At 43.1% G+C, this 26,047-nt stretch overlaps 1 protein-coding gene across 4 annotated transcripts in view; it reads right to left on the bottom strand.

The window, feature by feature from the left end:
- VPS54 (VPS54 subunit of GARP complex) overlaps positions 1 to 20,799 on the bottom strand; it is a 51,491-nt gene extending 30,692 nt beyond the window's left edge. For 2 of the 4 annotated variants that reach the window (XM_053380312.1, XM_053380315.1), the window contains exons 1-5: positions 20,697 to 20,799; positions 11,271 to 11,432; positions 9,549 to 9,790; positions 7,925 to 8,003; positions 7,088 to 7,122 (exon numbers count right to left, since the gene is read on the bottom strand). In XM_053380312.1, coding sequence (XP_053236287.1) covers positions 7,088 to 7,122; positions 7,925 to 8,003; positions 9,549 to 9,790; positions 11,271 to 11,406 — 492 coding nt within the window. In that variant the 5' untranslated portion in view covers positions 11,407 to 11,432; positions 20,697 to 20,799. Of the gene's footprint in view, positions 1 to 7,087; positions 7,123 to 7,924; positions 8,004 to 9,548; positions 9,791 to 11,270; positions 11,436 to 12,328; positions 12,454 to 20,343; positions 20,423 to 20,696 lie in introns of those variants that run through there. The other 2 variants (XM_053380314.1, XM_053380313.1) reach the window with 2 other exon arrangements.
- Between the last annotated feature and the right edge of the window lie 5,248 nt (positions 20,800 to 26,047).

Below are 26,047 nucleotides of genomic sequence, written 5' to 3'. Positions count from 1 at the left end.
GCTGAGAACATCCATTATTGCAGCCTGTGAACAAACCATTGGATACCAAACCAAGAAACACCAGGACTGGTTTGATGAGAATGACAGTGAGACTGAACGCATTATTCGCAAGAAAAGGAAGGCCTTTCAGATCTGGCCAAGAGATAACTATGCCACTAAGAAAAAAACCTATGCCAACGCTGAGGCTGAGGTTCAAAGAAGAACCAGAGAACTATAGAAAACCTGGTGGATAAAAAAAGCCTAAGAGATCCAGCACTTAGTCAACACTCACGATGCATAGTTTCCTTAAAACCACAAAGACTATCTATGGGCCAATAAATCATGGCATATGCCCCCTACACTCAGCAGACAGTACCACACTTCTAAAAGATAAAGAAGCTATTCCACTGCACTGGAAAGAACATTACCAGCATCTCCTTAACCGCAACTCCCTCATAGCTGCGAAGGTCCTCTCACAAATTCCGCGAAAACAAATTAGAGATGAGCTTGCAGTATCTCCAAATCTGGGAGAGTTGTTGTGATGGGATGGTGAGCTGCTTGTGCGTAAAATCCTAGTCCCTCAGAGTTTGGCTAAGTCCAAAAACCTCTGTCTGTGACGGAGCTCCTTAAGCATGGCTCCATCAGTCGCTCGTAGAATCGGACAGTGGGCGTTTACGGAACTTCTTCCAGCATAAAAGCTCCTTAACGGAAACGCGTCTTCTGGACTCTCGGCGTGACAGTTTCCGGCGAGGAGTAGGTGTCCCTATGGGAGGTCCTGAAACCTCCCCACTATTTTCGCTGGAAGTGTCTCTGAGCCCTCCCTCCGACTCACTTTCCCTTGGAACTCCACTTCTCCCCCTGCTGGTTCCCTCCTCAGCTGAATGGTCTCTCTCACCCTCTGTGAGCCCTTTCACCTCCTGCTCCTCCGATGGCAGTTCCCTGACATCCACCTCCCCTCCAGGGCCCCCTTCACCCCCTTCCCTCCCCTCCTCTGCGGGAGGCGAGGGAGCAAAACCCCTGAAAGAACCTCCCTCATCTTCCGAAGTTTCGAACACTTCCCTCCACCTCTTGCTGTTTCCGGTTTCCAAGTACTCCTCCTCATCGGAGTCTGTTCCTTCTTCCAACTCCGATTCCCTGAATCCTTCCAGTTCCTCCTCATCGTCGGTGGTGCCAAAGTACTCCCTCCGGAACCTCGCTACTGGCTGAGGTTTCCTGGGGAACCTTTGGTGGAACGTTTCGATCAAGATCTCGTCACTGACCTCCTCTGCCGTCACCCAGGTGTTTTCCGACTCCGGTTCGCTTCGTGAATGGCGAGTAGTTCTCGGTCATATACGGTGTAGTTCCTCTCGGATTTGTTCAGCTTACGCGAAAAGAAGGCACACGGTCTCCATTCCGACTTATTGCTCCCCGGCTGAAGCAGCACCGCCCCCACAGCCCGGTCTGAGGCATCAGTTTCCACTCTCATGGGTTTTTGTAAATCCACATGCAGGAGCTGTTCTTCCGAAGCGAATGCCCTTTTCAATTCCTCAAATGCTTGCTCCGCCTCTGCCGTCCAAACGAATTTCTTCTTGCTGCTTAGACAGTCCGTGATGGGAGCCGTTAAGTGGGCAAAGTTCTTGATGAATTTACGGTAAAAGTTCCCAAACCCTAAGAACCTTTGCACATCCTTTTTCGTTTTCGGTGTCTTCCATTCCAGCACCGCCTGGACCTTGCCTGGATCCATGGCTAATCCCTTGTCTGATAAGCGGTACCCCAGGAATTCTACCTCCTTGGTGTGAAACTGACACTTCTCCAATTTCACCCACAGCTGGTTTGCTTGCAGTTGGCTCAGCACTTCCCTAACATCCTTTACATGCTGCTCCTCATTCTCTGAATATATCAGCACGTCATCGAGGAAGGCCACGCAATTCTTGTAGAGCAGAGGTCCCAGGACATGGTTCATGAACGATTGAAAACATGCGGAGCCTGATTGTAATCCGAATGGCATAACTAAATATTCAAAAGCCCCCAAAGGGGTGAACATGGTGGTTTTCCATTCATCCCCTTTCCTTATTCGTATCAGGTTGTATGCCCCTCTCAGGTCCAGTTTCGTGAATATCTTTCCCTTCCTCACCCTGGTCAAAATGTCATCAATTCTGGGCATGGGGAAAGCCACTGGTTCTGACACTGCATTTAAGGCTCTAAAGTCCACTACAAGCCTGGGTTTATCCGTGTTTTTTTTGTCCACAAAAAACACTGGGCTCCCCCCCACCGCTCTGGACTCTCTGATGAAGCCCCTCTTCAGGTTTTTATCAATAAACTCCCTTAACTCCTGCATTTCCCTGTCTGACATGGCGTACAGCTTGCCCACGGGGAGCTGGGCCCCAGGGACCAGGTTAATTTGGCAGTCAAAGGCTCTATGCGGTGGTAGTTTATCTGCTTCCCTTTCGCTGAAGACCTTGCTCAGGTCAGCGTATTGTTTGGGCACCTTCCCTTTGTCCGCCACTTCCGTCCCTGCTAGAAAGGCTTTTGCCCCTTCTGGCACCTTTCCCTCTCTGCAGTGTTCCAGGCAATGTGCTGACCCAAATGAAACCACTCTCTGATGCCAGCCCACTAGCGGATCATGCAACGCTAGCCAGCTCATTCCCAAAATAACGGGAGCCCCTCCCAGGGTGGCCACATTGAACGCTATCCTTTCGGTGTGCCTGGCCACCCTCATAACCATTGGGACGGTCTGTAGGCTAACTTCTCCTCCCAACAGCTCCCTCCCATCGATCGTGGTCACCTGCAGGGGGTTGCTTAAAGGGAGTATCTGTATCTGGTGTTCAGCTGCAAACTCCTTACTCATAAAATTACAGGAGCTGCCTGAGTCCAACAGCGCCTTTGTCTTTAGTGGGTATCCGTTTGCCAGCTCTAGCAACACCTCTATTACCAGGGCTGGTCTTGGAGGTTCCGGAGTGGGCACTTTTACTGCTCCTTGGCCTGGCTGCAGTGCCCTGACGGTGGCAGCCAGGCGTTGGCTTTTACTGGCTCCTGGACTCCCTCCTCCTTCCCCCCAACAGCTCCCGCCATCCCTTGCCATTCCTTTCTTTGCGGGCAGACTCTGGCAAAGTGACCTGGCTGCTGGCAGAGATAACATTTCTTGGTGCTCTTTCCCTCCTTCTTCCTCCCTTCACTGGGATTTGAAACTGCGCGCGCGCGCGCTGTTCCAACTTCCATCGGCTCTCCTGGCGGGAAATTTGGCTCCGGAATCTCTGGAATGCGGAAATCCCTCCAACGCTCTCCTTTCCCCTCCCGCTTCTCCAAGGCTCTTGCCTCCTGGCGCGCTCCAATGGTCAGCGCTGATTTGGTCAGCTGGTCCATAGACTCCGCCCTGGGCGCCCGGGAAAGTTCGTCTTTCACCGCCGAAGAAAGCCCCTCTTCAAAAAGCATTTGAATGGGTTCCGCCGATAGGTCCCACCCCAATTTATGTATCAACATTGTAAACTCAGTCCAGTACTCACGAACCGATCGGCTACCCTGTTTACAAGCCATCAATTGTCTGCGCACCAGTCCCTGTTCAATCTCGCTGGAAAACATCAAATCCATGGCGCGAAAAAACTTCCTCGTGTCCTTCAGCATTTCACTATTCCCTGCCATCAGGGGTCTAACCCAGTCTCTCGCCCCCCCTTCGAGATGGCCAATCACAAACGCCACTCGCGATGCCTCGTCGGGAAAGTCGTCAAACTGCAGCTCGAGAGCATACTGCATCTCTGTCCTAAAGGCTTGATAGTTCCTGGGGTCCCCCCCAAACTTCTGCACCAATCCTGGCATCTTTCTTGCTAGTGTAGCGCCTTTTGCCTTTTCTGCATCCTGCGCCCTCCTTTCCTCTAGCCTCGCCGTTTGCAGCGCTAGCTGGACTTCCAACACCCTGTACCTTTCTTCCAGGCTTGGACCCTCTCCAGCTCCTCCTGCTCCCCCGGCTCCGGCTGGGTTGCTCATGATGCCTCTCTGCACAAGCTGCTTTCAGGGACTGTCCGATTGCTGTGATGGGATGGTGAGCTGCTTGTGCGTAAAATCCTAGTCCCTCAGAGTTTGGCTAAGTCCACAAACCTCTGTCTGTGACGGAGCTCCTTAAGCATGGCTCCATCAGTCGCTCGTAGAATCGGACAGTGGGCGTTTACGGAACTTCTTCCAGCATAAAAGCTCCTTAACGGAAACGCGTCTTCTGGACTCTCGGCGTGACAGTTTCCGGCGAGGAGTAGGTGTCCCTATGGGAGGTCCTGAAACCTCCCCACTATTTTCGCTGGAAGTGTCTCTGAGCCCTCCCTCCGACTCACTTTCCCTTGGAACTCCACTTCTCCCCCTGCTGGTTCCCTCCTCAGCTGAATGGTCTCTCTCACCCTCTGTGAGCCCTTTCACCTCCTGCTCCTCAGATGGCAGTTCCCTGACAGTTGTGTACAGCTATTAAGCAAACGAAAAACAATAAAGCCAGCGGACCTGATGGGATACCTGCCAAATTCTTCAAAGTGGGTGGAATTCAACTGACACAACTTCACAAGCTCATCAAAAAATCTGGGAGAGAGAGGAGATCCCAGCAGACTTTATGGATGCCAAAATTATCAATCTCTTTTTAAAAGGTCATAGAACAGATTGCGGAAACTACTGAGGCATCTCTTTATTAGCTGCAGCCAGCAAAATTCTTGCAAGGATCTTAGTCAGGGGTCGGCAAGGTTTACCTCGCCTGGGCCAGTTCACTGCCACAGAGATCGCTTCGTGGGCTGGATCGCGTCTGCGTCGACGCAATTTCTGGCGCTGCGAAAGCGAGTCCCCGCTCCGTGCTGCAATAGTTTAGCATAGTGCGCAGGGACTCGCCAAGCGGGCAGCTTGGGGGCTGTTTAAACGACCCCCGTGGGCTGCTTTTGGCCCATGAGCCGCAGGTTGCAGACCCCTGATCTTAGCAAACAATCACCTAATAATATCCGAGGCTACCCTTCCTGAATCCCAAAATGGTTTTGGACCTTCTATGGCAACAATGGACATGATTTTCAGTGCTTGACAGCTTCAAGAAAAATGCAGAGAGCAAACCCAACCCATGTATTTATTGACCTAAGGTCTTTGACACTGCAAATTGAAATGCCCTGTGGACTGTCCTTCTGAAAATTGGCTGTCCAGATAAATTTGTGAACATCATTTGGCTCCTCCATGATAATATGACAGCAACAATCACAGATAACAATGGCTCTCAAAATGAACCATTCACAGTGGGATCAGGTGTTAAACAGGGTTGTGTTATCGCCCCAACTCTATTATTTTCATTGCCATGATCCTACACTTTGTCGAAGGGAAGCTCCCTACTGGAGTAGAAATCATGTATCGAACAGTTGGAAAGCTCTTTAATCTGAGTAGACTAAAAGCAAAGAGTAAGGTTACCATAACTGCCGTCATAGAGCTTCAGTATGCTGATGACAACGTAGTGTGTGCACACTCAGAGGATGATCTCCAAACCATCCTAAATATCTTCGCAGATGCTTTCGGAAAACTTGGCCTATTGCTCAACATCCAAAAAAACTAAAGTGCTGCACTAACAAGCACAAAACAACCCCTCTGCAGTGCCACAACTCAAACTCAATGGTGCAACATTGGAAAGTGCCAATCACTTCTCCTACTTGGGCAGTCATCTTTTCACAACGGCCGACATTAATGTCAAAATCCAGCATTGCCTGAGCTCTGCAAGTGCAGTTTTCTCCTGACTGAAGTGCAGAGTGTTTGAGGACCGGGAAATTTGAAGGGAAATCAAATGCTTGTTTACAAAGCTATTGTATTACCAACGGTTGTATTACCACAGTCACTTACAGACACACTGTTAAGACCATGTTCATGGAAGACAATCTTACTCGGCTATGAGTGTTCGCCAAAGAAGAAGACAAGCCCATATTATGAAGGGACATATTCATGCTACATGTGCTGAAAACCAGGTGTCTGACAAAGAGAAGGGCACATCAATGTGGTATGGGATCACACCAAAAGTTAACTGAGTTTCTATCCTGTTAAAATCAATATGACCCATCTGCTTAATTCCCACTTCAGTGCTACTTAAGCATATTTAACTTTCTCTGAATTGCAGAAAGGGAAACACACAGCTTCCAAAACTAGTTAGGCTTACATTCTTATACTTATTATTTATTATATTTATATTATATTTTTGTTTTATATTTATGGCCTCTTTTATATTTTCCAAACTGCCATATAGAAACTCAATCTGAGAAATAATGACTGCATTAATAAGTAGAGATATGAACAATTCCGTTGCATTCACTTGAAGCTGCTTTGCTTCTCTTTGTGTAAGCGGGGAAACATGCTAGGAAATCAGGTCTGAAGTTCCACTCCCTTCTGTATTTGGACATAGTGTTTAATATTAAGATGATTACTACCACTATCTACTACTACTACTATTGATTATCTATTGGTTTATTGGTTTATTTATAGTCTGTATAAGATATTCTGTATTTTAATGCTTGTTGTTTCGTTATATTTTTATATAACATAATATTTCCATCTTGGGAAACTCAGCCAGATGGGTGGGAGATAAATAAAAATTATTATTATTATTATTATTATTATTATTATTATTATTATTATTATTACTACATTTTGTTCTAAAGCACAAATAAAAGCTTTAAAGAGCCCCATTCCTCAGCCTTGTGGACTAAGGAGGAAAGAAGGGGAGATGACACAAATCTGAAGCTTGCTGTAGTACATTATTGCATTGGGCCTATGTATGTGTGAAATATGTACGGATTATTGCAGAAAAGGACAAAAATAAAATAAAATGTGACTATAGTGTTAGTGTGAATAGTTAATCTTCAGAATCTAGCAAAAGAAACAACTTCAAAAAGAGGAAGATTGGTGAAAACAACTGGAAATGATGCATTTTGATAAGTTGCCTAAATTCTGCATACATTGTCACATATAAGAGTAGGATAAGCTATGCTAAAATATGTATCTCTATTCTGTACACCGCCCTGAGACCTGCGAGTATAGAGCAGTATATAAATTCAATAAATAATACATACAGCCCAAATAAATTAATAAGCAAAAGACACGAGCAAAGCATTTCTTCTTACAGCTATGAAAATCTCCATCATACCTTAGGTACTTGCTCCAGATCTGTCCTGGATTTATCTAAAAATAAAATGTGGCAACAAATAGAAGATTCAAATTACATATTTTCACAGTAAACTCCAGTTGCTCATTCATTTTCAATTTTATGAAACATATAGGCCCTTATTAAACTTTGGAATGTTTCTGGATTTGGTTTCAGATTGAATATACACAAGTAAAAAAAATCTGAACTCAGTCATTTTAGATAAATAGAAGAAAATATTATTAAAGCAAATATTCTCCTTTGTAGATTGAAGAACCATCTCAGCAGGCAGTGGGGAGGCAGTTATTCACCTCTTTCACTCTCTAGCCATTGGAGAGTTGAAAAGACAGGGTGCATGAGAGAGGGGTATAAAATTATGCATGGCATAGAGAAAGTGAATACAGAAATGTTTCTCTCTCTCTCTCTCTCTCTCTCTCTCTCTCTCTCTCTCATAAATACTAGAATTTGGGGACATTAAATGAAGCTGAATTTTGGAAGATTCAGGGCAGACAATTTGAAATATTTCAGTCAGCTAGATGTCGTATTTTCTTTATCCAGGTATTGGGTGAAATTAGAAATTCTAATTGCTGTCTTCACTGTAATTTATCTTTGCTTGCTTTATGGTGGAGCTGTTGTTTTGTTTATTTATTGGCCGTTTTTCTATACTCTGTCATTTCTGTATATTGTTATCTTTTTCCTGCATATTTTATGACTACCTTGCTTCATTGTTCCCCGCTCAGGGACTCAAATTATCCAATGAAGAGTGAAATTCCGGACGTATGGCAGCCCTAGTAAATTAAAGAGAATGACTAAGCAGCTACAAGAAAACCTGTAACCTACCATGAGTATGTAACAGTGTCCTATCAAAAGTATCTTTAGGAGGACAAATGGTCTTGCATCTCTCATGAATCTTTTCTCTCTACAAAAGGTGAAGAAAATTCCGGGTTTGAAACATTATTTTTTCCACAGCACATTATTTAAGTTTCCTATGCAAAATGAAAATTGACTGACAAATTAAATCTATTATAATGCAATGGTGTAATTCAGGACTGCATTCCTATTAATAAAATATATTAAAGATTAAAAATATATATATCAAGGCCAATTTTTCTTATACCTTTAACTAAAGCTGACATCCTATGCGCACATACCTGGGAATAAAGCCTACAATAGCTCTTATTTCTGAGTAGGCATGCATAGGACTGGCTATCCTCTGAAGTAGACTTCCCCAACCTTAGGTCCACAGATGCTGTTGGACTGCAAGCCCCATTATCTCCACGGCTGGTGGGACATATCGTCCCAAAGCACCTGAGGGCCTAAGGCTTCTTTGTAAGGTTTAGCACTAAAGTCCTCTTCAGGCCTTCATCCTGAACATGCAAGGGGGGGAGTGCAGGGGACTAAGTGTCCGTGTGTCCCACAACTTTTGTGTGTACAGCAGCACCAACCCTCCACTCTCCATCTCAGTGTGCTTAGCATGAAGGGGTCTTCTATGCAAATTCAACTGGACAGACTTAGAAGCCTCCCCATGATCAGCAACTCTGGATTATTGGTTTCCTACTGCAAGGAAGCTTCCAATTTCATTCAGTCAAATGCATCTTGAAGTCCTCTTCAGGCCTTGCTGCTCAAACTGAGAAGGGCTAGGTAGAGTGTGCGCAGACACATTCAGAGTAGAGTAACTGTTCCAAACTTTTAGCCCTTGTGCACAGAGAGCTTGTACTTCTTTCATCACGCTGCTTAAAAATAGGAAAAACTGTTTAAATGAGCAAGTCGTGTTTCTTCTCCCAGCATATGGAATCTTTTAAAAAATGTTCATATACAACTGTGTGTGTGCAACAAGTGTAAAAATTTCCATTAAGTGTGGGCCACTTCAGATGTAACAGGAAACCACAGTTTTGTGTAGCTAAACTATGGTTTGCTTGTACATCCTCATGGTTTTCTGTGAGGCTAACAAAACAGGATCTGAAACACTAGCTCAAAGCTGGCTTTGGCTGACAAGTTAGCATTAATTTTTTTAAAAAATTGTTTAGAATGAACTGTGCTTATCCTCTGCCTGTCTGGTCTGGCAGCAGATTCCTTTTCCTGCTCACCTCCTCCCTCTCAGTCCCTCACCAACCAGGCAATTTAGGTCCTAAGCCAGCTTGCAAGAAGAAAAATAAACAGTGAAAGAACTTAAAGAGACAAATACATTTTTATCATCTTCTGTGAGGTAGCAAATTAAACTGCACAGAATACGCAAAAAAAGTCAGTCAGCATTCCATGGCCACTGAGCAGACTCAATCCTCATTAGGCTGTTTTGAGGCACTAAGGGGTTTCTTTCTTTCTTTCTTTCTTTCTTTCTTTCTTTCTTTCTAGCTTTGGGTTCCCCCCAACTCTCCTTTTTCTGCCCTTATTTGCTACAAAAGCAACAGCACTCACAGCCTGAACACCAGAAATAGACAGGTCTATCATAGGATTTCTCTTTTACCTGAACAACTTCCTGTTGGTATGTTACAAAAAGTTCCTTGCTGATCTGTGGGAGGTAGAGCGAAGGCACAACTTCAATGTCCACAAAATCCTGTCCCCATGTTTTTGTAAAGAAATCAGATTCCCTTTTTGTTAACCGAGGATCATTTAGTGCTGCTGGGAGATTTACTTTGGAATGATAAATAGTCCATCTATGTTGATCAGCAACTAAAGATGGACTGTCACATAAACTATTAGGATCACCTGAAAGACAAAACAGTAACTTGAAAGAGGCATGCATTTTTTCCAGGAATGACAAGATAAAATCTGCAGCATAATTTAAGAATTAACTATACAAATAAATATCTTAAGGAGATACTACACTCTAATTATGTACTGCAGGACTGCTCTGCACCTTTGTGTTTAGACTGAAATATATCCATCTTATCTTAATATTGCTTTTAGCATTCAGGGTAGAACAGAAAACTCTGAACTCTCCAATGTTGGCAGTGAGGTAGCAGATACAAATCTCCATGCAGCAGGTAATTTCAGGTATCAGAGAAATGAAGCGTATTAACAATTGTTATCTTTGTACATTTTGCAAAGCCTCACAATGACAGACATACAAATCTTTTACACATTGAAACAGTCATCATGTAATTTACTATTGTTTGCTCCTTTCAAAGGTACAAAAAAAAATTTAAAATAGCAGAACCTAAGAGTATAATTAAGAGAAGAATTAGAAGGCAATGCAGCATTTCAAGAGTTACATAACCCTGAAATTGATTTTAACTGTTTTTGCTATAAAAAAAATCTTATTGAAATTATTACTCATCCAGCATGTTCTTTTCATTCAAGCTCACATAGGCTATCAAGTTTAATGCAAATATCCAAAATTTAAACATTTACTTTTTTTATGTTTGTGACTGTGCAATAAACAAACTAATGTCAATTCAACACACTCAGAAGAGATCCCCTGAAATCACTAGAATGTAGTTTGTCACGTCCACGGAGTTCAACAGGTACACAATGTGTATGTTTAACAGCATAAACTTTACCATGCCTACCCTGGTAATGACAGGTGTCTCTCCACTTACGCGTGTTCAACTCATGTATACACGCAGAGCTGGGAAATAATTAAATAAATCTATTTAAACTGCAAAAATGTGTGAAAGGGGAGGCCTGTGGAGAGTTGGAGTTTGAGAAAAGAGGTTTGGAGGGAGCAATTGTGCTGGTGTTTGACTTTTTAGATGGTGTTCCCCACTATACATGATTTCGTGTGTACTTGTGGTACCTGGGAACAGAACCCTCATTTAAGTGGGGACAGGCGTGTATCAAACATAGATCTCAGTTTCCATGAGATATGGTGTGTTTATGGGGAGAGGGAGAGGGAGAGAGAGAGTTAAGGGTAAGGGTCTAGACCTACTAACTTTGAGATCCCACCTGGCACCTTCATTATACATCTTTAGGTGCCAGGAAAAAATGTTCCTCTTCAACCAGCCCTTTGGTTGATTAACATTCTATGTCCTTTTAAATGTGTTTGTGAGAGGGGGTTATTGGTGTGTTTTGGTTTTGTTCTTGTTTCTTTATTTTGTTTCTATGCTATATGTATGAATGTCTGTATTAAATTTGTATACAAATTTAATACATACATACTGTAATGTGGCACTCAACAGCTTTTCAATGCGGTAACGTGGCACTCAGCTTGGAAAAAAGTTAAGCCAATTTTGTTAGAGACACTTACCTGTTGGTTCCTTGGGACATACATCTGGCAGCGACTGCACTGGTCGAAAGCGTTTGGCAGAATCCACTTCCCTTTTAATGAAAGTATCACTGCTCTTTGATGGAGGCACTGGTGAAGACCGGTGGCTTGAGGCCATTGCATATAGTCACCACTGGTTAAGTACTGGATTAAAAAGAGATAACATGTATTCATAAACATCTTTTTAGATATTATGGCAGGCTGATGGCAATTATAATATGACAACCCAGTTATAGAAACTGATAGTTAAGGTAAAAAAGGAGATAAAATAGTTTAGAAAAATGTAATGAGACAACACCATACAGTCTTCTTTATGTTTAATGAATACAGTGGTACCTCGGTTTTCAAACATAATCCATTCCAGAAGACCGTTCAAGTTCTGAAACATTCGAAAACCGAAAACCCAATAGCCGACAGCTAGGCCTCAAGATCTTGCACTCAGCAGAAGCCGCGTTTCTGTTCAACTTCTAAGGCATGTTCAAAAACCGAAGCATTTACTTCCAGGTTTATGGCATTCGAAAACTGAAATGTTCATCAACGGAGACGTTCAAAAACCCACATACCACTGTATTTGGAAGAATAGTGTGGTATTTTCAAGTGATTTACTTGCAGTATTTATCCACTGGATGTCACTGGTGACCTTAAGTAGACTCTCTTTTAGAAATATATGTAATTGTTATGCATTATGTGTGGTATATTAATATTATCAAATATGGGACTATCAGTCCATTAAGATACATACAAATAAGACTAGAGCAGTTTTTAGATAAGTTATGGAAAACAAATGGCCAAGATCAAATCAAATATGCCTGATACCTATTACTTCAATTTTACAATGGTCATAACAGCCCACTGGTTAACAAATGATACCCATGGGGCTTTTTTCTTTCTAGGAAAAGTTTTGAGTACATGCTAACAATAAACTCATGACTTAATGCCACTGAAGTCAATGGACTATTTGTTTTCTTATACTGATGATTTCACATTCTTGTGCAACTATATCTACCAGTACAGTAAGAAAAGAGATCAAGGATATAAACCTTCATAAACCCTTTTTCTTCAACTAGTCTTCATCTAGTTCACTGAATGCAACCAGGTTCTACCTTCCTGTAGAATTTTCTAAGATGCAAATGCTGATTAACTGAACATAAATCATCAGTTTGTGATTACTGTACACAGATACCAACATGCTAGGGAAGAAACAGGTGGGATAAGCGGGCTTTGTAAGATATTCTGGAAAAAGTATAATGCTTTTGCTTTCAACTTCCTCGTCGTCATCTTCCTCCTCTCTCTTCTACCATGCACAATCACCTTATTCCCTGCCAAAGGTGAAAAGCTTAATTTCAGTAACAAAACAGAAACATAACAGGAAGAGTAAATGTTTCTAGTTGAAGTCATCTCACTAGACCAATAAACCAGTCCTAAATCAGCAGCAACATGATGCCACACTAAATTATTCACAGCTAACAGCTATTTGAGTATAGTCATAAATTTAGCATCAGTTGGTTAGAGCCTGGTGCTGAGAACACCAAGGTTGCAGGTTTGATCCCTATAAAGGACAGCGGAATATTCCTGCATTGCAGGGAATTGGACTAGATCCTCTGGGTCCCTCCCAACTCTACAATTCTATGATTCTATGATCTTATAAATAACTAACCTCGGCAAGCCACTGTACACACCAGTCTATTCACACAACAACAAAAAGAACAAAATGTCACAATTCCTAATTGCTCTAGTAAAATAGTATCAAAAGGGAAAATATCAAAGTGTGCTCCTTAATTAGCAATTACGTGGTGAAAATCATTCCTATTACATCTTAGACCTGTGCAGTACATTCAAACTAACTATTTGTGAAGAATGGCCCCAGCTTTAACTAAGATGCTTCCTCATATTGAAATGTTAAGTTTTCTAATTTAGATAACAACAGCATCCTTCTGAATTTAGTGAATATTTTTTTTTCAAATATGCAGCAATGCACAAGCCTTCAAATTCAAATCTCATCACAAAGTAAAAGTGAAATGAACACAAAACAAAACCTCACAAGAAAATCTGAAGTATCACCAACAGAAAATACTTTAATTGCACTCCTACATTAGACTGCAATTGTATCCTGCAGTCATACCTCAGGTTGCGTCCGCTTCAGGTTACGTGTTTTCATGTTGTGCGCCGCAGCAACCCGGAAGTACCGAAACGGGTTACTTCTGGGTTTTGCCACTTGTGCCTACATAGAAGCGCTAAATCACGCCATGCGCCTGCACAGACATAGCGCTTCAACTTGCGTCAGTTCCGTGTTACGGACAGGCCTCCGGAATGGATCCCGTCCATAACACGAGGTTCCACTGTACTTCTACTTAGATGCAGAAACTATAGTTTACATTCATTGGCATAGCCTGGGGGGGCAGGCTTTGTTGGGGGGAAAGGTTTTTGTTAGGGGGGCAGATTTGTATTGGTTTTTATTGATTTGGAGAGGGAACTGCCCCCTGCCCCCCTTTGGCTATCTCCATGCTTAAGGCAGGCATTGATATGGCTCCAGAAACTAAAATATGAACCTGGATTAATCACAGCTCATATAATAAACTTTGTTGAACATTTATTTTTATTATATCTCCACCTGTCATTACATTTTCACTGGCAAGGTTAACATACAAATGTTCCAGTTTTAACATTTGGAAGATCTTTTTAAGAACTCACATTTCAGTGCCTGAAAATGATTCATGTTGATATTACTTCTCTCACTGATGTAATAAAAGTAGTCTGTCAAATTTTAGATCAATTAAATTAACCTAATACTGATCTAAGCTATGTCTTAATGAAACACATTGCAGTTATTGCAAGCAAAGCATCTGGAATCCATAGGCAAATATACATAAATAATCCCAAATAAATTCCCTGAAATTCAGGGACTCCTTGCTTATTCCAAAGCACAGTTTCAGTAAATGCAATGATTGCTCTTGTCCAAGTCAAGAAAGCAAGTAAGAGCCGTCTGCACATCCAAACTTCCAAAGAGCTCTGAGCTAAAGCCAAAGTGTTTTACCCTGAAAGTTCCCCATACTGCTTAATTTAAGCTGTTTATAAAGTATATATGAACAGTATACAAGTTAAGACACAAGTTCCTAAATTTAACCTGCAGGATTACTCATTTGTTTGTTTGTTTGTTTGTTTGAATTCATTGCAGGGTCTGGTCAAATAGGTAGAATAGAAGCTAAATCAAACTAAATAATAATAATTGCTTTTGGCTGGGTCAGAAGGTCTTCTGGACTCAGATCTCTCAATCCATCAATGATCATAGTCAATGAATGTTGATAAACTGGAAAGTTGTGGAAGGCTGGAATATGTATTTCACTGAGATGGGGGGTAGCAAATGTGAAATAGTAACCTCTGGATAAATAAGCCCTTCATTGGTCTGCAACATTCAACTTTTCCAACTTGGCAAAATGGAATGATTAAAGCTGCAATCCTACATACGCTTAGCTGGCAGCAGTGAGCTCACTGGGATTGTGCTGAGAGGAAACCCAACCCCCAGAGTTAAGGTGCAGGTAGCCCCACACCCAAATGGGGAAATAGTAGGCTGAAACGCGGCATACTATATTAGTTTTGCAAAAACATGTTCCTTATTCACTTCCAAATAAGCTAGGAACCTTTTCTGACCTTCAGTACTTAGCAGTTAAGACCCTAGCTACACATATTATTTAGGATTACAGCTCATAACAGGTCAATAAAAGTATTACTAGCACAATCATATGCACGCTTACTTGGAAGTAAGTGCAGAAACTGAGAAAAGTCAGGGAGAGGGACAATCCTGTCCCATCAAAATGCCATCCAGCATGGCACACTGAAGGTTTTGATTGCTTTCTCAATAAATCATATTTTGTGCAGGTGAGAGCCACCACAAATGAAAGAAAGTACTCAAGTCTTTGCTACATTTCTGACCCAGATACAGTGGTACCTCAGGTTAAGTACTTAATTCGTTCCGGAGGTCTGTACTTAACCTGAAACTGTTCTTACCTGAAGCACCACTTTAGCTAATGGGGCCTCCCGCTGCTGCCGCGCCGCAGGAGCAAAATTTCTGTTCTCATCCTGAAGCAAAGTTATTAACCTGAGGTAATATTTCTGGGTTAGTGGAGTCTGTAACCTGAAGCGTATGTAACCTGAGGTACCACTGTACTGTAATAGCAAACTCAGGAGGTGAGTACCAAGAGGACTGTAACCAAAAAGGGTGACTAGGAAACAAGACAAATGTGTCCTCATGCTGGATAGAACCCCAAATATTGGAGAAATATATACACATTGCCCTCTCCAAAACTGGCAGGGTGTTAGGAAACAGAAAAAAAATGCTTGAGAGACTAGATCAGGCCCCTGAACTGGTGGTTAGCCACCCCTGTTAAAACTTTAAACATATAGGCTTGGACTCTAGTTGATTTTCAAAATGGATTCATTCAGATTTTTAATTTGATTTAATTTAATTTTCTGGGAGGAGTTATCTGGATTTGGCAGATAGAATAGAGCAGGGGTCAGCAAACTTCTTCAGCAGGGCGCTGGTCCACTGTCTCTCAGACCTTGTGGGGGGCCGGGCTATATTTTTTGGGGAGGGAAATGAATGAATTCCTATGCCTCACAAATAACCCAGAGAGGCATTTTAAATAAAAGCATACATTCTACTCATGTAAAAACACTCCAATTCCTGGACCGTCTACGGACCGGATTGAGAAGGCGATTGGGCCACATCTGGCCCCCGGGCCTTAGTTTGCCTACCCATAGAATAGACTTAGAGGGTTCTAGTAACCCCCATTTCACTCCAGTGAAAATAATGGATCACAGAAAATAATGTAAACTCAATCCAAGGTTAAATTTATATGTAACCACTTATATAACTTTGATTGTCCAACGCAAGAGGTGCTCATCTTGGTGCACGCATATATATATATATGGGGGGGTGGGGGGTGCCTTGATGTCAAGAGCAGAGTAAAATCCCACTGTATTGCTAACTAACCTTTTGTTCATACAGGATATATCAATTTTAGTAGTCTCTAATAGTATCAACAAGATGTTAGCAATTTCACTCGTCCAATGCTGCATTATGTGATTGGTATAATTCACATGCCTGTCTGAGCAGACTGTGGGAATGGAAAACAGCCTTATCTCTCTTCCACTGTATGTACTTTGTAATGTACTTCTGCTTTTACCTCATTATAAATAGTAGGTTAGACCACGATGTTTCACGCTTCCTGCTGTGTTATGCTAGATGATCAGTGTGCATCAATCAAGCTGGTTTATGTCGCTAAGCACACTGGATGAGCGGGGAGATGCCTCTTCCAGCATTGTGCATACCGGAGGATGCTCGGAGTTCTGGGGGTTAGCAGGCACCCCTGGGCGTTTTCCAACACATTGCACTCTGCAACTATTCTACAAATGATTTAGTATAACAATATTAAGTTTGAGGAAAAGTCCAAGAAAGTCCCAGTAAGGAGACCTCCTATCTCTTCCAGTTCCATCAGTTTAAAAAAACCTTTGAGACTGTAACACACACAGCTATTTTCAAGTCCTAAACAAAAGATTAAACACATTTAAGAAAAACAGAATAAACATTCAAATAAACTCACTGATTTCAAATGTTGATAAAAAGAGGTGAACGGACAGAAGACACCAGGTGACTTTTTTGGTACAGAGTAAGGGAACTAATTTATGAATGTGGCCCAACTCAGAACTTTTTAGTTTGAGGATAGGATGGTTACTCCAGTGTATGTATATGAATGAAATGCACTATACACACATACGTCTGACATTAAGACATGATGCTTCCTCGGGTATCATTTGAAGTTATGTTGTAAACCCATGAATACATGACACATTCTTATTCTTATTATAATTATATATGCCAGAATGGAAGCATATAATGCTGGGAAAACATAACAAAAACAATGTAGGAAGGTATCTCAATCCAGACTGTCAAAGGAAAAGCTCAATGGTGGCACTTTCCAAGTACCAGCTATCAGGTGCATTTAATATGTTAAGCACCTATTAGCAAGGAAGGACAGATGGAGGCAGCTGTGAAGGCAAAGTGTATATATAACCCTTCAAAATAAATCACATATACACCTTTCATCCGAGGATCACAGGGCAGTTTTCAATATAAAAAAACACAAAAAGTAGTAGTAGTACATAGTAGTAATGCCTTGCCAATCTGGCTGGGTAACGTAGTAATAAACAAAACCCTTCTACTAGTCTGTCCTAGCTGGATCTTCTTATATGTTTCTTTTCCTATTTGTCTTTTTCAGAGTTTAGAAGCAATGGACCAAAAGAATTTAATATTGAAACAAGCCTAGCAATGAAACATTAGGAAGAACTTCCTGACAGTAAGAGCTGTTCGACAGTGGAATTTGCTGCCAAGGAGTGTGGTGGAGTCTCCTTCTTTGGAGGTCTTTAAGCAGAGGCTTGACAACCATATGTCAGGAGTGCTCTGATGGTGTTTCCTGCTTGGCAGGGGGTTGGACTCGATGGCCCTTGTGGTCTCTTCCAACTCTATGATTCTATGATTCTATGAATCACTTTTACTTCCAAATAGTATTCTCATTGATTTTGCCATCAGCATTTTTGTCTCATTTCTCATTCTGCCGCTGAAATATACCTTAAGATCAGAAGAATCATAATAGATGAATAGTACTTTATCTTGGATATAACCTAGGACATGGGTAGGCAAACTAAGTCCCGGGGGTCAGATCCGGCCCAATCGCCTTCTAAATCCGGCCCATAGACCACGGGTGTCAAACACAAGGTCCGCGGGCCGAATCCGGCCCGCCAGACCTCATCATGTGGCCCGTGTAGCCGCCGCCGCCGGCCGCCAGCCTTCACCTTTTATTCTCGCTTTTTTTTTTGACACAAGAAAGCCGCCTCTTCAGCGCATGCGCGGCAGCCTACAGGCCAGAGAACGTCTGCCCTTTAGCGGCGCCGGCTGTTCTACACAGGAAACCTCCACTTTACATGCATTCAGGAAACCTCCACTTGTTTTTATATTGAGCGCATGCCATCCTGTGATGTGACAGATCCAACGGCTGCCTGAACCCTTCTCTCCTGTACTGTAAGTCCTACAGATACAACCGGCCCTTTGAGGGTGACCAAACTGCTGATGCGGCCCCTGATGAATTTGAGTTTGACACCCCTGCCATAGACGGTCCAGGAATCAGCATGTTTTTACATGAGTAGAATGTGTCCTTTTATTTAAATGCATTTCTGGGTTATCTGTGGAGCATAGGTATTCGTTCATATACAGTGGTACCTCGGGTTAAGTACTTAATTCATTCCAGAGGTCTGTTCTTAACCTGAAACCATTCTTAACCTGAAGCACCACTTTAGCTAATGGGGTCTTCTGCTGCCGCCGCACAATTTCTGTTCTCATCCTAAAGCAAAGTTCTTAACCCGAGGTAATATTTCTGGGTTAGTGGAGTCTGTAACCTGAAGTATATGTAACCCGAGGTACCACTGAATTTTTTTCAAAATATAGTCCGACCCCTCACAAGGTCTGAGGGACAGTGGACCGGCCTCCTGCTGAAAAAGTTTGCTGACCCCTGAGGTAGAGTATGCAGCAGCTTTGGAAGGATCTCTCCATGTCTTGTCTTTTTATCAGATGTTTTCCTGTTCAAAATACAAGATGCCACTCTCTAAGTGGATTCATGTCACAAATTTGAAACCACTTGTCTTTTTTTTAAAAAAAGCTTTGATTGGGTAAATTGGTGCCTAAGGTTTGGTAGGACTTCACTGGCCATTCCTTGCCTATTAGTCTTACTGGTGGAAAGCTAGCCTTTTAATATTATTTTAATAGCTTACAAGTCCTCAAGAGGGTCAGCAACTTGTACACTTTATTGGGACAAAAGCGGGTTTTTTAAAACCACACTAAAAGAAGTCTATGTTATTAACAACTTTTTCGTATGAATGGCTGCTATTAACATATAAGTGTGTCTGTTTGTTCTCAATTTCATTCCTTTCGACCTCAATGTGTGTAACTCCCCTCCACCCTGCCACCTTCCACATATCTGTCTGTCTGTCTGTCTATAAAATTATTCATGATAACACTTTGTGCATTTGATAAAATGGACTGATGATGCTGGTCAGTCTAGAGAAGAACCAGCAGTTCGTGGAACCTACTTGCCCTCTGTGGGGTTCGCAGGATACAACCTTCCGTCGAAAGAAAGGGCAGGGGAGATAAATTGTGGGCGGAAAGGATTGCCTGCAAACAGCGCCCTATGGCTTAAAAGGGGTGGAAGGTATTTGTGTAAGAAGAATTAAAGCAGTGGGTGATATCCTCTGGAAAGGGAACTGTGGGGTCACAGCTCACGCCAATTTGGGGAGGGTGGGGAAAAGGGAAAGGAAAGGGGTTATGACAAAGCATGTCCCTATTTTCCAGGGATGTCCCCGATTTGGAGAAGCCATCCCAGTTTCTGATTTGATCCTGGAAAGTCCCACTTTTCCTTAGGACGTCCCTATTTTCATTGGAGAAATGTTGGAGGCTATGGAGTTATTGACCTGCCCAGAGTGGCAGCCCAGTAAGATGTGTGGAGTATAAATAGTAAAATTACCATTATGGAATGGGACGTCCCTATTTTCATCAGAGAACTGTTGGAGGGTCTGGCACAGGCACCGGCTCCCTGGGTGCCCGAGCACCCACCCAATTCCCCCTGAAGGGGCCGGGCACCCACAATCGCGGGCCAAACCGGCAGCCTGAGCCCACAAATAAGGTGCCGGAGGAAGGAAGAGGAGAGTATCTCCTGCAAAGCGCGCTACGGAAGAAACGTGCGGGGCTACTGAGGGCCAGAGGCCACCCTCGGGCTGCCCCTCGGTGGGACCCGAGCACCCGCTTCCTCTCTCTCGCCTACGCCTTTCCTGAGGGGTCGGATCCGGCTGCTGCTGCTGCTGCTTTCGAGGGAGCAGGAGCGCAGTTCCGGGATCCAGCCCATTCGGGGCCTGGAATTCATGGCGGGGCCGACCAGGAGGCCTCCTCCGCCCGCCGCCCGCCTCCCCGGCCCCTCCGTACCTGCGGGAAGAAGCTGGCAAGGCGGCGCCGCGGCCTAGCGCCTCCCAAGCGACACGTCGCCACCATGGAGCGGCTCTCCGGGCTGCCGGCTGGGCCCAGGCAGGGCGGGCGGCGATGCGGCAACGAGCAGAGCGGCCCCGGCAAGCGCCGCCTCTCCCGCAGCCCCGGCCAGGAGGAGGAGGAGCCGCCGCCGCAGCTGCCGGGGCCAGAGGCGCTTGCCGGGGAGCCGCCGCCTCTTCCGCCCCCTTCTCGGCCCAGCGGCAGCCCGCGGAGCGCCGGGCGGCCCCGGAGAGAGAGATTTGGCGGCAAGCGCATCGCCACCCACTTCCCTCCCTGTCAGCAAAATACAGCCGCCGTATATGAAATAATAACCAACATTTTACCTCAGAAATCAGCTGCCTTCGGCGTCAGCGCCGCTTTCTTTCCAAATATTTATACGTCTGGCCCTTGGCGTATAAAAGTGCGCCCAGCCTGCTCATAGCAAAACATTCAAATCGGAAGCAAAAATAGAAAAGGGCGAAGGGGGGGGGGACCACCTCAGCAAAATAGACCCACAGCTGCAGGAGCGCCACAAAACCGCAGCCTACAAGTTCCTCTCCCGAATCCTGCTTCGGGCCAGAGCCACGTTTCTGCAGCACCGGGAAAGGCCAGCAAGACGAGCCCGCTGCGCCTCCCGGCCGAGAGAGAGCCTTGCAGGGGAGCCAGGCGGAGAAGGCGCAGACCGCGGGGCGGCATCCTGAAGACGCCCGGATCCCAGCTTGCGAGAGACTGGAACGTCCAAATAAGAATCACACCTTAACTGGGATAAGGAGCAAATCAATGGGACTTGCTCTGAATAAACATGCTCTGGATGGGACTCCCCAGCTCCCTTCCTCTCCCCATTTCATCCTCCATTCTCTGCCTCCCTCTCACACCTGCAAACATTTTCATAAAGTGTAGCATCTCCCTTTCCCATTTTCTGTTTTAGAGAAAGGCAAAGCTTTCGTGCATTTACATTAATGAATTTTTAAAGTATTTTGAAATAAAAATTATAAGTAACTGTTCTCTTGTCATAAATATTACATGGTTTTATTCCAGTTTGCATACCTTTAAAAAACTACTCCATGTTTCAAGATGTGATATCATTTTATTGTCTTATCTACTTATGTAATAAACAGAAATTATCAGGGTAGTTTACAATAAAAGGACCCAAAAAGTTGTCTGTGGACAAACACCGGCTCCCTTGGCCTGAAGCGAGAAGAGCAGCGCACCCCAGAGTCACCTTGGACTGGAATGGAGCATCCAGGGCTCCTTCACCTGCTGTGCCCCTGCAGTGGGAGGCAGAAGTGCTTCTGAAAAGTTACTGGAAAAGACAGGAAGGGAGAGCATTCTTGTATTTGGGTCCACAGGTATCTGGTTGGCCACTGTTGGAACAGAATGCTTGATCCAGCAGGTTCATCTTAAATGATTAAAAGCCTGGTTCTTGCGGCACCAAGCCCAAAAATAGAATGAAGTAGGTGCTAGGCCAGTCTCTCAGGGAATAAAGTTCCATAGATGCAACAGAAAAGGCCCTTGTGGAATAAATAAGGAAGAAATAGTAAAAATTACAGTGCCTGCCTTAAGGCACCAAGGTTCTGCGAACAAAGGTTCTCAAACAGCCCAAAAGAGGGGCCCCTTCGGAGAACTTTATCTGCAACCTGAGTTTTTTATATCTTTACAACCTGAGTTGTTTATGTCTTACAACTTGAGTTGCTGGAGAAACTGCAAATGAGATAAAGTAGATGTTGGACTCGACAAGCTAGAATACTCCCTAAGAGGCTCCTTTCCTTGCTAGTGTTACAATTAAGTAAAGAATGTGTTAAAAGTAGATTGTTAGCCTTGAAAGAGGGATAGATTTATAGTTTAGAGGTGACTCGAGATAACAAGGAGAAATAGCAGGTGATAGTTTAAGAACTATTTTACATGCTCAAACGCTTCATGAATATTATAGAACACACCCCTGTTGGAGAAACGGCTAATTTGAATGGACATGGGATGTATGTTATTGGTGGGGGTACATATTAGAGGGACATACGATGCAGGCGGATTGGGAAGCCTGTAAACTGCAATTTCTTAACCAATAGGAATTGTAGGAGGGATATTTGAATGGTTTTAGGTTATAAATTATGTGTGATGTAAGCTGAAAGACGCACTGCTCCTTTATAGCATGAGCCGAGGGGTTGCCCATGCAGTACTATTACAACAATAAATCTGGTTATGCCTGATTGTGGTGTAGACTCCTTTTTTACACAGAGTAAATTGACACCCTCTGGGTAAAGATCCCTTGGGACAGAATTTGTCCAACAACCCTCTTCTATGTTGCCCTACTGGCTCCCAGGAATGGCCAGGACCCAGAATGGGCAAAGACTCATCCTACTTGCTACATTATCCTTAGTTTTCATAGAGGACATTAAAAGAGCAGGAGGGGTAGATGAGAGTTTCTTCCAGATTAAGGGAACTATTGTTAAGAGATCCTTGCTTGAAGGTCCCCCAAATTGTGGACCACCAATGTAGAGCAGGCAGCCCTTTTGAACCTGGAAGAGGGTTGGTAAAACTCATTACAGTGGTACCTCGGGTTACATACGCTTCAGGTTACAGACTCTGCTAACCCAGAAATAGTACCTTGGGTTAAGAACTTTGCTTCAGGATGAGAACAGAAATCATGCAGCGGCAGCGGGAGGCCCCATTAGCTAAAGTGGTACCTCAGATTAAGAACAGTTTCAGGTTAAGAATGGACCACCAGAACAAATTACGGTAAGTACTTAACCCGAGGTACCACTGTACAGGGTAGCACACTGTATAAGTGACCTTAAGTATAAGCAGGTCATAGATTATAGCCATTTCAATCTGGTTGAAGACCCTGTTCTGGCACTGCTGGAAAGACTTTGGTTGTTTAGGTTGATGACTGGTATTGGGAGACGGATAGGAAGAGCATGACCCTGTTTTGCTATTATCAACATCCTAGAATCATAGAATCATAGAGTTGGAAGAGACCACAAGAGCCATCGAGTCCAACCCCCTGCCAAGCAGGAAACACCATCAGAGCACTCCTGACATATGGTTGTCAAGCCTCTGCTTAAAGACCTCCAAAGAAGGAGACTCCACCACACTCCTTGGCAGCAAATTCCACTGTCAAACAGCTCTTACTGTCAGGAAGTTCTTCCTAATGTTTAGGTGGAATCTTCTTTCCTCCAGTTTGGATCCATTGCTCCGTGTCCGCTTCTCTGGAGCAGCAGAAAATAACCTTTCTCCCTCCTCTATGTGACATCCTTTTATATATTTGAACATGGCTATTCTGCTCTGGTCAGACCTCACCTGGAGTACTGTGTCCAGTTCTGGGCACCACAGTTCAAGAAGGACATTGACAAACTGGAACGTGTCCAGAGGAGGGCAACCAAAATGGTCAAAGGCCTGGAAACGATGCCTTATGAGGAACGGCTAAGGGAGCTGGGCATGTTTAGCCTGGAGAAGAGGAGGTTAAGGGGTGATATGATAGCCATGTTCAAATATATAAAAGGATGTCACATAGAGGAGGGAGAAAGGTTGTTTTCTGCTGCTCCAGAGAAGCGGACACGGAGCAATGGATCCAAACTACAAGAAAGAAGATTCCACCTAAACATTAGGAAGAACTTCCTGACAGTAAGAGCTGTTCGACAGTGGAATTTGCTGCCAAGGAGTGTGGTGGAGTCTCCTTCTTTGGAGGTCTTTAAGCAGAGGCTTGACAACCATATGTCAGGAGTGCTCTGATGGTGTTTCCTGCTTGGCAGGGGGTTGGACTCGATGGCCCTTGTGGTCTCTTCCAACTCTATGATTCTATGATTCTATGATTCTATCATATCATATCCTGAAGAAGCTATTTAAATAAAACTCAGTTGCACATTATATTTTACTAAAATTGCCAGTTTCTCCATGAATGGTCTGTCAGCTCTTGAAAATGAAAGGCTGTGTTTTGGCCTTTATGAAGTGAACTAAAACCAGCTCAGTAACAATGGAAGGGGTGGGGGGGGTCATACAGGACTATAGTCACTCATTGTCACAGATCACTCTGTTCAAATCACACCATCTTTGTGAATTTTCTCAAAGATTTTGTGCATTGGCAACGGAACAATTATCAGCTGAAATAATACTAAACTGTGATCTGGCATCTTCCACACCATTAATCATTTGTTGGTCTGGAGTTGCTCCCAACCCTCATTAGTAGAGCAGTATTTTTAAAAGGCTTTGGAAGGTGGATAAATTATACCTTTTTACCAATACGTAACCATTAATAAAATCAGTTCAGTAACAGCACTGTCATAATGATGTCTACAGTGGTACCTTGGTTTGCAACCGTTTTGGATTACAACCGTTTTGGATTACAATCACATCAAACCCGGAAGTGTGTGTCCCTTTTTTTGGATTACAACCCCTTTTTTATTATAATCCTTTTTTTGGGGGGAGGGGAGGCCCCATTGGCGAAAGCGCGCCTTGGGTTACAATCTGTTTTGGTTTACAACCGGGCCTCCAGAACGGATTATGTTTGTAAACCAAGGTACCACTGTACTTAAAAGTCCCATTAAATTCAAGGATCTTACACAAGGTGATCCTAAGTGAGATTAGGAATACAGCCTAAAATACTAAATTATTTTGAGAATGTTCCCTTATTAAGGACTATTTAAGGAAAAGCTATGGAGTGTTTCTTTGTTAAAAATAAATAAATAAATAAATAAATAGATAGATAGATAAATAAATAAATAAATGGCTGTATATTAAAGAGTATATTTAGATATGCAAATAAACACTCTTCTAAATTCAGGTCCAGGCCATTGTATATGCTGAGTAGTCTTGTAAACTTGGCTCCACCTCCCACTAATTGTGAAATAGTGGCTAATGTTATGAATGTGCTGAGGCTGCCTACATTGCTGTTCTGTTCTCACTTACCATCTGGCATGCCACAAACAATTTTCTTGATGAAACAGATGGCAGCAAATAAATCCATCAAAGGCCAATCAGTAAGAATGTGACTCAAGTGTGAAATAGTTGTCAGATTATTACCTTGCAAAACTGGGCTCTTGGTATCTACATTTATCTCACCCAGGTGAACTCTGAATCAAAATTCCTTATTTCAAAGATATGTCAGTGATATAAATAACATGCACTGGAGTATCAGTTAATAAAGGCTACTGCCCTATGTGCACATATGTGAGGAAGTAAGCTGAAGTGAAATATAATAAAATAAGCTTATTTCCAAATAGGTAAATAGATGACTACAGAAGTCAGGCTTAATGGCCCTAGTGTAACAGTGGCCTTTTAAAGTAGTTTTTTTGTCAATCATTTCCCCAAGCGATGCTGTGGTTCTCTTTATAATTTGAATCCAAGGTCCTGTAGTCAGTTCTACATGTTATTCAAAAAGTTCTAGGAAGAGTAGTTTACTGTCCATAGACCTTGCTTTAATTTTCAGGTTTAATTTTTTAGAACTTAAATCTTTAGCTTTTATACTTACAAAAAGATAAAATATGCAGGCTGTATTTTACTGATTTTTGTAAGAATGAAAGTGCTAGCACTTTGCAGTCGTGGAGTCAATTTCTGCAGTGAAAATACATTGGGAAAGGATGTTATCCAACAAAATCTCCCTCCCTTCATGCATTATCAAGAAAGGAAAGCAGGAGCATGATATTTGTACATCCCTCACTTTTGACTTATAGCAGTCATTTTGTTCTAAATGACAATGCATGTA

The sequence above is a fragment of the Podarcis raffonei genome, chromosome 3 (genome assembly GCF_027172205.1).
Source record: "Podarcis raffonei isolate rPodRaf1 chromosome 3, rPodRaf1.pri, whole genome shotgun sequence".
Taxonomy (NCBI): domain Eukaryota; kingdom Metazoa; phylum Chordata; class Lepidosauria; order Squamata; family Lacertidae; genus Podarcis; species Podarcis raffonei.
This window is presented reverse-complemented; position numbering and strand designations above follow the sequence as displayed.